Genomic DNA, 15,471 nt, shown 5'->3' with positions numbered 1-15,471 from the left:
GGCATACTCCTCTCCTCCATCAGCCTGTCCTGTCACCCGGGAGTGTTTCATCCTGACAGGCTGGCCGACGTTCAGCTCTGGCAGATCCCTGGCAGTTCTGTCATATGTCAGCTTTGCTGCCTGATGCTTCACCCTCAGCTTGTCTGTGACCCAAGGGATGACCTGAGGTGCTAGCAGCTGGTCGGCCACAGGGAGAAGAGTTCTCAGCCTCCGTGACATCAGCCGTTGTGCTGGGCTGCAGCGCATGCCCTCAGTGGGCGTGTTTCTCCAGTGTAGAAAAGCCTTCCAGGGGTCCTCGTCGGCCCGGTCTGCTTTTCTGCATAGGCCTTTCACAATCTTCACTGCAGATTCTGCTTTGCCGTTAGCTTTTGGGTGTCTCGGGGAGGACATGACATGTTTGAAGCCCCACTCCCTCGCAAATGCCCGAAACTCTCCACAATCAAACTGACCTCCACAGTCAGAAATGACCCGGTCAGGGATACCGTACCGTGCAAACTGCGCCTTGCACCTTCGAATGGTCGTTTCTGCCGACAGGTCTGGGAGTAGATCAATCTCCCAGAAGTCCGAATAGTGATCCATCATGAGCAGGAAGTCCTGCCTTGCGTAGCTGAACAAGTCCATGCTCACCAGCTGCCAGGGACGTGTGGGGAGTGGGTGTGACATCATAGTCTCTTTCTGTTGCTCGTGTGCATACTCGTTACACACTGAGCACTGCTGCACATAGTCTTTGATTTCCCCCTGCATATTTGGCCAGTAGAGAGTATCCCGGGCCTGTCTATAACAAGCCTCACCCCCTACGTGGTTGTAGTGGATCCGTTTCAGCATCTCAGGACGCATAGCTTTCAGAATGATGACACGCCGGCTCCTAAAAAGCACACCGTCCTGTAAACTTATTTCATCTCTGATGGCCCAGTATTCTCTGATGGCTATGGGGCTCTCCTCTTTGCTTTCTGGCCATCCCTCCAGCACGACCGACTTGAGTGTTTGAAGACACACATCCTCCTCTGTGTGTTTTCGAAGCTGTGCGAGGCGTTGGCAGATGACATTTAGATAGTCTGCTTGCTGAATGGCTGCCGTGTCGTACTGCAGCACCTGCTGCATGCTGCAGACCATTTCACGTCTGTACTGAGTATGCGTTCTCTGTGGCGGGGTGGTGGCTCTGCTGAGCGTGTCACTTATGTACATTTCAGGGCCTGGCTTGTACATCACCGTGAGGCAGTAGGTCTGAAGTGTGAGGAGCATGCTTTGAAGGCGCTTTGGTGCACTGAGAAGGGGCTTAGTGAAGATTGACACCAGCGGGCGGTGGTCGGTCTCTGCAATCACATCACCCCTCCCATATAGGTAGTAGTGGAAGCGTTGACAAGCGAATACGATGCTCAGGCACTCCTTCTCAATCTGTGCGTAGTTTTGCTCCGTCTGGTTCAGCGCGCGGGAGGCGAACGCGACCGGCTGTCCCCCCTGAAGCAAGCAGCAGCCCAAACCGGTCTGACTGGAGTCGCTCTGTATGGTGACTGGCTTACTGACATCATAGTAATGTAGTACTGGCACCGCCGTGACCAGCGTCTTGATTTCCTTCATAGCAGCATCATGTTTGGGCAACCAGTGCCACAGCACATCTTTGTCCAGCAACCTTCTCAGCGGTTCACACACCTCTGACAAGCAGGGCATGAACCTCGATAAATAGTTAACGAAGTCGACACACCGCTGAACGCCTTTTGCATCCGTGCGGTTTGGCATGTCCAGGGCTGCCCTGACCTTCTCGGGATCAGCTTTGAGGCCCTCCGCCGACAGTAAGTGGCCGTGGAAGCGGACCTCCCTCACACGAAACTGTAGCTTTTTTATGCTCAGCCTCAGCTTCACTTCCCTGCATCTGTCCATCAGAGCAATGAGGTTTGCGTCACGGTTGCGAATGGCCTCCTTCTCCGTGTCCCCACAGCCGACTATGAGGAAGTCATCGGCTATGGGCTCAATTCCTTTCAAACCGGCCAGCAGCTCATGTTGTTTCCTCTGGTACAGCTCTGGTGCAACTGACATGCCGAAAGGGAGCTTCAGCCATTGCTTTCTACCCCACGGCATCCAGAACATTGTCATCAGGCTGCTCTCCTCATCCAGGCGACACTGCAGGAATGCGTCGCGCGCATCCACCAGGGTGAAGATACGTGCCTTAGCCAGCTTGTACAGCACGTCATCTAAAGTGGGCATGAGGTAATGAGACCTTTTCAGGGCTTGGTTAAGTGGCTTGGGGTCGATGCAAAGCCTCAATTTGTCCGACTTCTTCACTATGACCAGATTGCTAATCCAGTCTGTGGGCTGAGTGACTGTGGTTAAGTGTCCATCCTTTTCATATTGGTCCAGCTGCGCCTTAACAGCTGCCTTGAGGGCCACCGGGACATTTCTTGGTGCGCACTGGACAGGGGCCACAGTGCTATCCAACCTGAAGTGAACATCACCCGGCAGTGACTCGACTGGGCTGGTGAACACGTCATTGTAAGTGTTAATGAGACAGCCTTTGGTTAGCTCACCTGTCTTGCAGTGCTCCACTTTATTCAGCTCTTCGGGAATGGTGAAGCGTATCAAGCCAAGTCTCTCACATATCTCCCCTGAAAGCAAGGGCTTCTGGCTGGTGCGCACGACCTCAAAGTCCAGTCTGTGCGTCTTGCCCCTGATGACACACTGTGTGCTGTACGCGCCCATTGAGCTCATCCACTCACTGTTGTAGAGTCTCAGCCTGGTGAGACTTTTCTGAAGAGGCGCTCTAGGCGCCAGTCTCATCTTGTCTTTCAAGCTCATCACGTTGCAGGTGGCTCCAGAGTCAAGCTGGCACCTCTGGACCCCTCTGTGCAGTGGCAGGTTTACAAACCACTTTTTCCTTTGAGTGTTCACAGCCCCCATGCTCTCAGCCGTGTACACATCCCTCTCATCGCGGTCGCTGTCCTCCGGGTCGCCTAGCTGTGGGTCATCCACAGCGTTCAACTGATGCGCTTACTGGCCTCTTTTCATGCATACTTTGGCAAAGTGATTGGCAGTGCCACACAAGCGACATGACTTTCCAAATGTGGGGCACAGGTCTCGCCCCCGTCTGTGCGGTGTGCCACAGTACTTGCATTCACCTGTGCCTCTCTGTGGCTGTGCAGATGTGTTGGTGGGCTTGGATGGCCTGCTGGTAGGTCTCCGTCCTGGTCGCTGTCCATGTGCTACATTGATGCTCTCCCCAGGCACAGAGCTGCTAAGTGACATGGATTTTAACTTATTGTCCAACGCCTCTGCTGCACGGCAAATGTCAATAGCTCCCTCCAACTTAAGCTCCTTTTCTCTTAGCATGCGTCGTCTGGCGCCCTCATCAGTTGTTCCAAGAACAAGCCTGTCCCTTATGAGCTCGTCTCTTATAGCTCCATATTCACATGTGGCAGCTTTTCTCTCAGTCTTGTGACAAAAGCAACCACAGGTTCTCCTTCCTCTTGTTTAAGGTTGCAAAAAACATACCTCTCAAAGATGACGTTTTTGGTAGGTGTGAAGTATTCCCCCAGTTTGTCGAGTATCGCTCCGGCGTCTTTCTGCTCTTCCGCTGTGAGTCCCAGGTTGTGCACGTAAACATGGAGGCATTCCTTCCCCATTAGCCTCCAGAGCGTCGCTGCCTGCACCGGCTTCTCTGCCTTGTCGATCCCGGACGCAAGCAAATAATCCTCAAACTCTGATGGAAAGCTAGCCCAGTTGCTGTAAAGATCCCCAGTCATCTTCATGGGCTCCGGCGGCGGAATATTGGAAGCCATCGTCTTGGCTCGATGCTAATGCTAGCAGGCTAACTGAAACTTCTAGCTATGCTTAGTAAAACAAATAAACGCACGCTGTTCAAGCAACAGGCAACGTAAGACTCACTTTGGGTTCCAATACAGCTTCTGACACCATGTTGCAATTGTAGGTGCATATAAATAACAGACAGAGTCGGGCTGTGTCTCTTAGAGACGTCTATTCACTGGCTGTGCCCATAACGCAATTGAGGCATGTTACACAGGGCAAGTATATGTAGCGCTATCTATCCTTTTTAACTGTCAAGGACAACGCTCCTGAGTTCTCTATACAACTCGGTATCCAATAAACTATTGAAGTATGTTAACTTCGCTTTTTATGTGTTTAAAGTATGTTCTAAAGTCTCTAAATGTCTTACAGTGTCATCTGGTAACTCCAACTAAAAAGGTTGACTACCCCTTTAAGGCGCTCAAGTATGGCATATGACCCCTTTAAGGCAATCTAACATGGTCTAGACACCTCAATGTGTCACCGAGTAACTTATATTAAAATGGTGGACTAGCCCTTTAAGGTTGTCTCAACATGTCACTTACCATAGCCTAGACACCACAGGAATAAACACACATGAATAATCCACACTCAAACAGGTACATAGAATTATATATACAAATGTATTATGAGTAATAATTATTAGAATGAATGAAAGTGATAAGCCTCAATGGCTAACAAGCATCTGCATTCAGATATACACAAATTAATCAGACTAACACATTAGCATACAGCTCAATAACCCTATAACTAAGCCGGCAATAAGATAAAAGAAAGTCAACCCCCAGTTGCAGGCCTGTTTCTTTATCGGGTACGTTGGGACCCTAAACAGCCCTCTTCGCTCCCCTTGGAAGCCCGCACATCCAACTTGTACTCACAAAGAATGCTCCTCTTCGTCTCACGCTTCTCACCGCAGCACAGCAGCGAACGTCAGGCAGGCAGCCATCCTAGCTAACTGGCTAGTTAGCCGTTAGCACCATCTCACGGTCGAACCGTGCGCTCGCCTCGGCAGACCAACACGGCAACAGACGACTCCTTCTGCGTTCCTCGATGGTCGCATGAACCCACCACTACACTGTACTGATAACATTACTTCGCTAAACTAGAAGACGGCCCGACTCACTGTGGGGCAAGCCCCTTACCGCATCCAGTCCATTCGCGCGTCTTGCTGTGCTAGCAACGAACACCGACTGGCTAGCTCGCTCCGTAACGTCGCTGGGTCCACATATGGGACTGACGAGTAGTCAGTTTGTCTCCCAAATCCACACAAACAGTTCCCGGGATGGGTCTCGGTCAGACACCCGCACACATCACTGTTCACTAAACTTCAATTACATTTCTCTCACCGCAAAATAGCATATAACAACTCGACATCAAACTGCTCCGTTTTGCTCACACAAGGAACGAGTGACCTACTTTCTCTCCCCGTTCAGTCTGCTCGCGCTGACGTTCCCCGCTGCCCTCTCAACCAATCACATTCAATGTAAGTTTTTCTCTCCACAGCCAACCAATCACAACAATGGTAAGTTTTCAGCAATAAAAGTAAATGCATTTCACATTGGTAAACAACTGTTTTGCAGAACAATATCAACAGTATAATATATTCATATTCAAAAGGTTAACAAAATAACAAACATAGGCCAAACTCTTATCTAATAGTGCAATGTAATATATCTAAGGCCTATACTTTAACCACAGGGTTACATATACATCAATCAGTGCCCCCAGGGGGAGCTGTTGGCTGCATAACATTACCCTACAACAGCGAGCCACCAGAGTAGCAGTAAGAAGTGGATCTGAACCTCTGCAGGACAACTCTACTTACCATCCAGTGTGGCAAGTTGTGCCAGTCACCCAGACTGGTATCCTTTGAGCAAAACTCCAGAGTGCACTCTGACAATTAACTGACAATTAACTCTGACTAGTCATTGACTCATTGAATTGTAGATAATCACACTTCAGGACTATTTCTTTATTTTAAGGGCCCAGTTTATTATTTTCATTGTATTTGTATTTTCCAGCACACTAAAGGTGCAGTTCAGATTAATTTATGTGTGTGGTTATTACACTCTGCCCTTAGCTCCTCCCGAACCTAAAGCATTGCGCATCCCAAGTGTGGGTTACATTTAGCAAGGCCAAATTCTTCGGTCCAACCACGGACAAAAACACGGCTCTTCTCCTAGCTTGCTCGGTTTGGTTAGCAGACAAGAGTTGCATAAGCCTTTTGTAATATTCTCTAGAATATAATAGCCCGTTTGGCTATAAGGATGTGATACAAGCACTCCTATTGGCTGTTAAGTTAGCTGCAAGCTGATTGGTCCGCCTGACGCATGAGGACGCAGGGGGACCACATAATCGTCAGTCTATGTTTAGCACTCAGACGAGTCATTACTGTGGAGCTAGCTACTGTATGATTGTAACCGTCACCGTTGAAATAAAGACACTGAACTATAAAGTCGTCGTCGGATCCCTCCATAGAGACAGAAAGTCAGACACCTTTCTTCATAATGGTCGAAGGTTTCTGCCGTTTCGTTGAACTGCAGTCCTGTATCTGTACTATACAGGGCCATCGCGTACGTTAGCTGCTAAGCTGCTAGCATCGTTCAAACACTACCGGTCATGACGGGAGTACCCCAGGCCCGTAGCCAGAAACATATTTTGGGGGGGGGGGTCAGGCAACGCTGCCGAAAGCTACCGGTAAATAAAATTCCCACACTGTATACTATAGCCTAATACCCAACCGTACGGTAAATGTTAACGTATTAATGGCCCATAGATAATCATCAATGCATTAATAAATAAAAGTGGGTCTTACCTTATAAAAGCAGGTCCAATCGTCTTTTTTGTCTGCAAAAGATGTCCAGTACCTCTTCCGGCGTCACCACAATGTCTCTGTGCTCCGAGAGCAATGCCAGTCCATTAAGCCGTCTTTCCGTCATTGTACTGCGCATTTTGTCCTTGATCCTCCCCAGACGGGAAAAACTTCTCTCGACATGGGCACTGGTGACAGGAAGCGTGGTCAAAACGCGGAGAAGCTTGAAGATGCTTGGAAACAACTCACTGTTACAGGCATTTAATGCCTCAATGGCATTTTGTGGAACATAAGTTGCATCTTTCCATTTATCCCGCCAGGTGTCAATTTCTGACTTTACAACTTCTAGATGCGGTGACACTTCATCAGGATACAGGTTGGAGAGCGCTTGAGCTGAGCTGTCGTTCAGCATGCTGACCTTAGATGGCAGTAAGGAGCAGAGGTTGGAGATCACATTTCTGTGTTTGCTGAAGCGTTCCTTCATCTGTGATGAATAAAAGTCAAGCATGATTATGAAAAGCTTTTGCCGGTAGTGATTTTCACAGGCCTTCAATGGATCCTCATTGCAGTCCATGCCTCTTCGTGGTCGAAATTCAACCCCATACTTGGCTGCTTGGGAAGAGGTCTTTTGGAAAATCTGCCTGAACTCCATCTCAGAGTTAGCCCTCATCTCATCTACCTGCTTAATAACAGCATCAGCACCTGAAACGCAACTCACCAAGTCACAATTTTCCTTCTGAAGGAAGGTGGACAGGTGGTAGGTTTTTGCAAGCATCTTCTCACTCACATTCATGGACAGCATGAATTCTGCATTGTCCATTGAATTAAAGAGCTGAGTGGCTTTGACAGATGTGTCTCCTGTGAAGGTTTCACTGATTTTCTGCAGGCTGGATCGCACAGGGTCTAAAAGCTCGTTGAATGTAAATATTGCGTCGTGGCGTTCGACCCATCTCGTTTCACACAACTTCGTCAGTCGCGTTGTCTTGCAGTCGGGTAAAAGACGCTCCGTCTCGTGTCGCAGACTGGCAGACCGCAAAGCCGAATCATGGAAAAAAGTGCAGATTTCCGAGACAATTCCAAAGCAATTTCGCACCATTTGTACAGTGCAGCACTTGTCTAGGACCAAATTCAAACTGTGGCTGGCACAGTGCACATAAACTGCTTGCTTGTGCTTCTCTTTGATTTTAGCTTGGGCACCATTTAAACGGACACTCATGGCAGATGCGCCGTCGTATCCCTGGCCACGTAAAAACTGTAAATCAACGCCTGCATTTGTCAACTGACCTTCGATTGAATTGGTGATTGCCTCCCCGGTTAACTTCTCGATATCAACAAAGGACAAAAAATCCTCTCTGATGCTATATTGGCTGTCATGCTGGTTCACGTATCTGACACAGACAGAAAGCTGCTCCCGTCCTGAACCATCTTTCATTTCATTTGCCAACACAGCGAAACACTGCGCGGAGTTTACTTTCTGCACCAATTTGTTTGTCATCACATCTCCAATTATGCTGATTATTTCATTTTGTACATCAGGACTGCAGTAGCTAGCGTTTGCTGCACATTTACTCAAGTGTTGTAACAGTACTGTGTCGCCAGATGTAGCCCTAAACCTGAGTAAAGCCCTGAAATTTCCGTCATTGTGAGTTGGCTCATTCAATGTCACTGGTCCTGAATCAATATCACCTCTCAGGGCGAGTTCTTGGCGACCGCAAAAAAATCAACGTTGCAATGATGCTTTTGAGTTTTTCTCTGTTTTCTTGGACTCGCTTTTTTCTCTCTGAATCTAGCCTCGGTGAAATTGCATCCATTTTATTGTTGAGAACCATTTGGAAATTGTCCGCTTTCAAACATGCATCCTTGTGATATGCCTTTTGTGCATGGTCTTTGAACGTCTCTAAAGCATGTTTCCAGTCTGAGAAGTGGACATTAATTAGTCTGCCAGCTTTTCTGTGCCCTCCCTTGCCCACATGCTCGGCTGCAAACGCAACACAGTGCTTACAAAAACAACCGTCGGACCTTGTTGAGTATACTAGCCAGCTAAACTGGTCAATCCCATGACGTTGGAAACGTAGTTTACCTCCTAGTTTTGTAGGGAATGTTTGTCCGATATTGGCCGTCCAGTCCAGTGAGTATATTTCTCTTCTCTGTTCGTCTGATATTTTCCCACCAATATAATCCACAAAGTCGTGTGAAAACGTTTCCGAGGTAGAGGACGGCGGGCGGGTCTGCTAACTCTGGCTCCGTTTCCGAGGAGGAGGGCAGTGGGTCTGCTAACACTTGCTCTGGAAAGTCGGTAACGTTAGTGACCAGATCACCTGTAATGTTCTTGTTTTTCTTTTTTGAGTCGGGACACGTTGAAAACAAAAAAAATCACTGATTTTACGAATATTAACTTTACTGCTCTTGCCTGATTTACAGGTAGCTTTCGGCGGCTCCATTGCTTTTGAAAAGCAAACTATAGATCGACCATTTAGCTAGCATAACCAGTGGCAGGTTGCTTAGCTGACTCGTCAGACCCCTGAGCCAATCAAAAGCGTGTGATTTTATTTGTTTTACGAAACAGACCAATAAGATACATCATGTTTGGAAACAAATTAACTGACAGGTTTAACGCCTGTCAGGCACGATAGATGCAGTGTATGAGTAGGCTAGAGGGGCGGTGACAAATAATCAAAACGATAACTAAATAATTATTGGTGCCATTTCAGACGGGCCGTGGGGTTTCGGGGGGGGGGTTCAGACACGAAAACCACCTACCTGGCTACGTGCCTGGAGCAACCCGCTGCACATAAAAATAAAGAGGAAGATCCCATCCTCCTCGTCCCCAAAACGTGTCGTGTATCTACAGGATAACTGAATTATACAACGATCAAGGTGTATCTTGGTCTTCCTCTTTTATTTGCTAGACCGTAGTAACATTACAACACGACTGCGTTAAGGAGGCAGGAAAACACTTGAGTGACCCTCTTGCTCTGTCTTCTTCCAAGGGCCGCACCAGAGTGGCGTGCGTACATTTATACAACATACGCAACCAATAGACATCGAGGGTCAGAGGTCAAACATAAAATACATATTACTGCACATAAATACATTTGCTTTCGTGTGTATCTCCACACACTACAATACACACCCAAAACCTGGAAGAGCTTGCAGATTCCACACAGAAGGGTTGTGTTCAATCCAAGCCTTGCTTTGAGGCAGCATTGCTAACCCCTTAGCCACCATGCAATCTTCCTTAAATATTATACATTACAAAATATATGAAAAGCGGGTTTACATGACGTCAGGGTTGAAGAGAGTATTTAACTTTTTTTTGCATGTGTTACTGTTTTACTAAGGTGTTCTTACAGCAAGTTTCTGCGCAGTTTCCTTGCCATTCAGAGTTTGGATGCTGGAGGTGTGACAGTTGCGGTTGCCGATGTGATTCTTTCTGGGCAGGAAGTTCTGCTCCTAGAGGATAAGGGGAGATGACATACTGAACATTAACAGAAAATGGAAAGGCGAGACATTAGAAGTCATGTAAATGTCAAGTTTGGCATATACTTATAGAAGTACACATACAGCAAACCTTTTTGTATTGTTTATTGACTTATGAAAACTCTACCTAAGTTAGATGTCTGTGAATGTTCTCATTCATCCAGGTCATGGTTATCCAAAGGAGTTGAATCAAGTGCAACTGGACTTGGTATATATCCGTGAAGACGTTTCGCCTCTCATCCAAGAGGCTTCCTCAGTTCGTGCCTTTCTGAAAGGGTCTACCTAAGTTAATTATTTGAGTTGTTGGTATACACAGTTGTTTTTACTTGGTCTTAGCAAATGTAGATCTGAAAGTCAGTATTGTGGAAATTGCAGGAAAGTAGAGACGGACAATTTCTCTCAATGGCTACACGAACGCGTATGTCATTTATTCTCAGCAACATGGCGCTGCTCCAACCATGGTAGTCATGGGCTCCACCCTCTCAACCTGGAAACCCTTTCTTAAACGGCCCGTGTCTACCAATTATGGTGAATTGTGCCCATATAGTCCGCTACATACGTCCCCCCAGAATTCACCATTATAAAAAAAAAGTCAACATGGAGGGGGACGGATGGCGGAGGGGCCTTAAGGACCCTGCAGCGGCGTGGGGGTAGGGCAGGTGGTGTAGGAACCTTAGGGGCCTTGTTGGGGGGGAGCGTCCCCGCCGTGGTGGCTGGGCAAGTCCAACAGGCCGGTCCAAGTCCAGGTGAGCCGGTTTGAGGTGATCTACTGAAATGCGCTCTGGCTTGTTGCCGACTTCCACGACAAAGCGTTTGTTTCCAGTCTCCAGGACGCGGAACGGCCCATTGTAAGGAGGATGCAGGGGTCCAGGGTGGGCGTCGTGGTGTATGAAAACATATTCTGCAGACTGCAGACTTGTGGGGATGTGAGACTGTGCGAGGCCATGTTGCGAAGTGGGGACCAGTGCGAAAGCTCTGGCATTATTCAGGAGCATGGTCTGCTGATGAGTTGTAGACCAGGGAGCTGTGGTGTTGGGGACAAAATCCCCTGGGACTCGCAGCGGCTGTCCGTAAACCAGTTCAGCGGACGAGGATTGGAGGTCCTCATTAGGAGCGGTCCTGAGGACCAGCATGACCCATGGGAGCCTGTCGACTCAGCTGCTATCCTTGAGAATGGCCCGAAGAGCGGCCTTAGTAGAGCAATAAAACCGCTCGCACAACCCATTGGCCTGTGGGTGGTGCGCGGTGGAGCTTCACCCCTATGTTCTTTGCGACTGCGTTCCAGAGCTCAGACGCAAACTGTGAGCCCCGGTCCGAGGAGAGGTCAGATGGGGTGCCGAACCGGGCCCGGGCTACGTCGGTGGATGTCATCGATGACAGTGGGGCGGCTGCTGGGCATCGAGTGGTCCTGTCCACCATTGTGAGGAGGTAAGTAAAACTGTGGGAGTGAGGCAGGGGGCCCACTAGGTCCACGTTTAAGTGGTCGAACCTCCTTTCGGGCACCGGGAATTGTGCCAGGGGGGCTCTGGTGTGGCGGTGCACTTTAGAGCGCTAACACTCCACTCAGATGACAGCCCAGTTTCTCATGTCTTTTTTGAGTCCACGCCAGACGAACTTGGCTGCCACTAGTCTTTGAGACGGCTTTTTGCCAAGGTGGGAGAGGACACGGACAGCGTCGAAAACATGCCGCCTCCAGCCATTGGGAATGACGGGCCGGGGCCGACCCGTGGAGACGTCGCATAGGAGCATGGTGACAGCCAGCGTCGTCGAAAGCCACGTCCTCTCACTGCAGCCCTGTGACAGCCGTCCTGAAAGCCTGCACGTCCGGGTCGGTGGCCTGGTCAGCTGCCATGCGGGCATAGTCAAGACCCAAGTGGACGGCCCCCACCATAGCCCGGGAGAGGCAGTCGGTAACAAGGTTGGTTTGGGCAGCTGTAGTATTCCTGTAACCTATCTATTGTATTTAGAAATCACGTCAGGACCCAGCGCTGTCGCTCGACACAACCTCTGCGTTGCATCTTTTATTTAGACTAACACAGCATCACAGGCAGACCCGATCAAACAACCCAGAGCCCGCAGGCATCACCAATCGATCCAGCACAATAGAACAGCACCAAATCAAATGCAGCACTGTCGATGTGTGCAGACATAACATCCCCCCCCCCCCCGGCAGGATTTCAAACATGAAAGGTTGACACAAAGTCCTCCAGGTGGCCAGGGCGTAAACGTGTGCGAACAGGTCGCGGGGCGGCCTGAGGCTGGGCAGGCCGAGGTGGGGAGGGGGATGGCAGGGGAAGCTGAGGCCCAGAAATGTCTGGGGCCCGTGTAGGAGCTGCATGAAGCCCCGGGGCGTCTCGCCATGCTGAGGGAATGGCTACGGTTGTGTCACCAGCTGTGTGTGGCGGAGCTGACACCTTCCGTAGATGACTGGAGTGCCACCGAGTGCCATCGCTGAGGAGGTAGGTGGCTGGGCCCAGCTGACGGGTGACTTTTGAGAGGAGAGGACCAGTATGAAGCCATTTTATTGTCCCTGTGGGGCCTGCGGACCCTGACCCAGTCTGACACATTGATGTCTGGCACCCTGGTTCGTTTTGACTGGTCAAACCGTTGCTTCATCCGCGTCTGCTGACGAGTGACTGAGGCTCTGACCCCAGAGGGAGGTGCCTGGGGTGATGGAGGGGCGGAGCCTGTCAAGGGGCATGCACAGTTCCCGGCCTAGCATGAGAGAGGCTGGGGAGACGCCTGTGGTCCAGTGCTGTGTGGCCAGATAGTGCAGCAGAGTGTGACGGATGGCCTGCGTGAAAGAGCACCCTTGGGCCATGTGTGCTCTGAGGCCGTTCTTCAGTGACTGGTGAAACATTCAACGCTGCCATTGGCCTGGGGGTGGTAGTACGCAGTGCGTATATAACGGATGCCCTTGCTGTCGAGATAAGCAGTGAACTCAGCAGAGACCAGCTGAGGGCCGTTGTCAGTGGTGATGGTCTTTGGGAGGCCCCAGCAAGAGAAAAGACAGTCCAGGAAGTCGATGATGATCTGTGAGGTCACAGTGCCGGAAGTGGTGAGTTCAGGCCATTTTGAGTGTAGATCGCAGGCGACCACCATGAAGCGTTGGTGGTGGGGAACTCCATGGATCTCACCACAAATGTCCAACTGCAGGTGTTCCCAGGGCTGAGAGGGCCAGGCGAGAGGTTGCAGGGGTAGGGGAGCCTGGTGGCCAGTCTTGCCACTCACAAGGCAGGCAGAACAGTCCTTCACCAGAGCCTCAATATCTCTGTCTATCCCCGGCCACCACACCAGGTCTCGGCAGCGCTGTTTCAGTTTCACAATGCCCAGGTGGCCTTCATGCGCCATTTTCAAAATACGCGCACGGAGAGCAGCTGGGACCACTGTGCAAAACCCACGTGCCACGCAGGTGTCACCAATCGATCCCAGCACAATAGAACAGCACCAAATCAAATGCAGCACTGTCAATGTGTGCAGACATAACACTATCACGTTACAGTTGATACGACAGGATATGACAGGATAGGACGTACTGGAGGTCGGAGATGTCATGGGGATGCCCCGATGGAGTTAATTAAAGTAAAACAATTTGAGTAAACTGCCTCATTCATTATACCGTATCAATGAATACAACATGGTGTCAGAGTAGTTGATCGAACTCACGTCAAAGAGAGAGAAGATGGATTCCCACGGCGTTCCGAGCCCTAGGATGGACTGGAATTCGACGAACCTGCCAGACGCATGGAGAAAGTTTCGACAGCATGTTGAGCTAATGTTCTCAGGTCCACTACGTTTGCAAAACGAAGAAGCAGAGTGCAGTTATCTTCTGCTATGGGTGGGAGAAAAACGACGCGACGTTTTCAACACATAGACACTGACAGCTGCTGAAACTAAGTTACTGAAAACGTATTATGATAGATACGAGGAATACGTGATTCCTACAGCTAACCCGATTTTTGCAAGGTACGAGTTTCATGAAAAGATGCAGAACGCGGGAGAGTCCTTTGAGAATGTTGTAACAGGGCTAAAGTTACTCGTTAAAGACCCTAACTATGCTAACAACGATGAAATGATCCGGGATTGTTTTTGAAACCAGCTCACCAAGAGTGCGTGAGAAACTGCTTACCCACGGACCAGATTTGACCTTAGAGAAAGCTATCGAAATCGCTAGATCGCATGAGCTAGCACAGGAACAGATCAGAACGATGGCTGGCAGCCGCGCCAGTAGCGATGCGGCTGTACATGCTGTAAATAAGAAGCCCAACAGGAATGAAACAGTTAGCCACAGACAGGGGCGATAGGTCAAAGGAAACGATGAAGACAAACAATACAGAAATGAGAAGTGTGGATATTGTGCATGGGAACACAATGACGATGAGGTCTGTTCAGCAAAAGGAAAACAGTGTAGAAAGTGCAAGAAATTTAATCACTTTCCTAAAGTTTGTAAGACAGGACCACAACGACAAAGATACAGTAGAAAAGTGCATGACATAGTAGAAGATGACAATGTGACCCAGGATGAATCTTTCATAGACACAGTTACTAATAATCCCAGTAATAATGACAAAAGGCAAGCATTTGTTGAACTGGAGTTGGGACCACAAAGGCACAAAACGAAGTTTAAACTGGACACAGGTGCTGATGTAAACACAATACCGAGAGACATTTATGACAGGGACTTTAGAGATGTTGATCTAAGACCAGCAGAAATAAAACTCAGTGCATACGGTGGTCAAGCACTGCATGTGACAGGGATGTGTGACCTAGAATGCAAGTAGAAAGGCACTACTGTCATGCAAGAGTTTTACATAGTCAGTACACAGGGCCCTAGGCCTGCAACCCTGCCTAGACACAGGTTTAGTCAAACTGGTGCTATCTGTCGATACTGCACAAAATGAACCCACTAACATTATGGCTGAGTACTCTGATGTGTTTAAGGGCATTGGACAGTTCCCAGGAGAATGCACAATCCACCTGAAACCGGATGCAGTACCAGTGGTGTACCCTCCACGACGGATTCCACTCAAGCTCCGCAACCGTTTGAAAGAATAGCTGGATGAGATGGAAAGAGCTGGAGTCATCCAGAAGGTAACAGAACCTACAGAATGGGTAAATGCACTGGTGGTTGTTTAAAAACCCAGCACTGGCAGACTGAGAATACGTATGCCTTGACCCCAAAGACCTGAATCAGGCAATACAAAGACCACATTACCCAATGCCTACATTAGAGGACATCACACCAAAGCTGGCTGGAGCACAACATTTCAGTGTGCTTGATGCACGGTCAGGCCACTGGGTGATCAAACTAACAGAAGAGCCTTCATTGTTGACAACCTCAACACTGTGGTTGGCCGGTACAGGTTTCTCCGCCTTCCTTTTGG

At 49.2% G+C, this 15,471-nt stretch overlaps 1 protein-coding gene across 1 annotated transcript in view; it reads right to left on the bottom strand.

The window, feature by feature from the left end:
• Positions 1-15,471, bottom strand: part of LOC130109742 (prolactin-like) — a 71,577-nt gene that overhangs the window by 17,180 nt on the left and 38,926 nt on the right. Inside the window, exon 5 of the mRNA XM_056276729.1 lies at positions 9,959-10,060. Coding sequence (XP_056132704.1) covers positions 9,959-10,060 — 102 coding nt within the window. The remainder of the gene's footprint in view (positions 1-9,958; positions 10,061-15,471) is intronic.

The sequence above is a fragment of the Lampris incognitus genome, chromosome 3 (genome assembly GCF_029633865.1).
Source record: "Lampris incognitus isolate fLamInc1 chromosome 3, fLamInc1.hap2, whole genome shotgun sequence".
In the NCBI taxonomy this organism is placed as follows: Eukaryota; Metazoa; Chordata; class Actinopteri; order Lampriformes; family Lampridae; genus Lampris; species Lampris incognitus.
The sequence above is the reverse complement of the archived record's forward strand: the minus strand, read 5'-3'. Positions and strand labels throughout refer to the sequence as shown.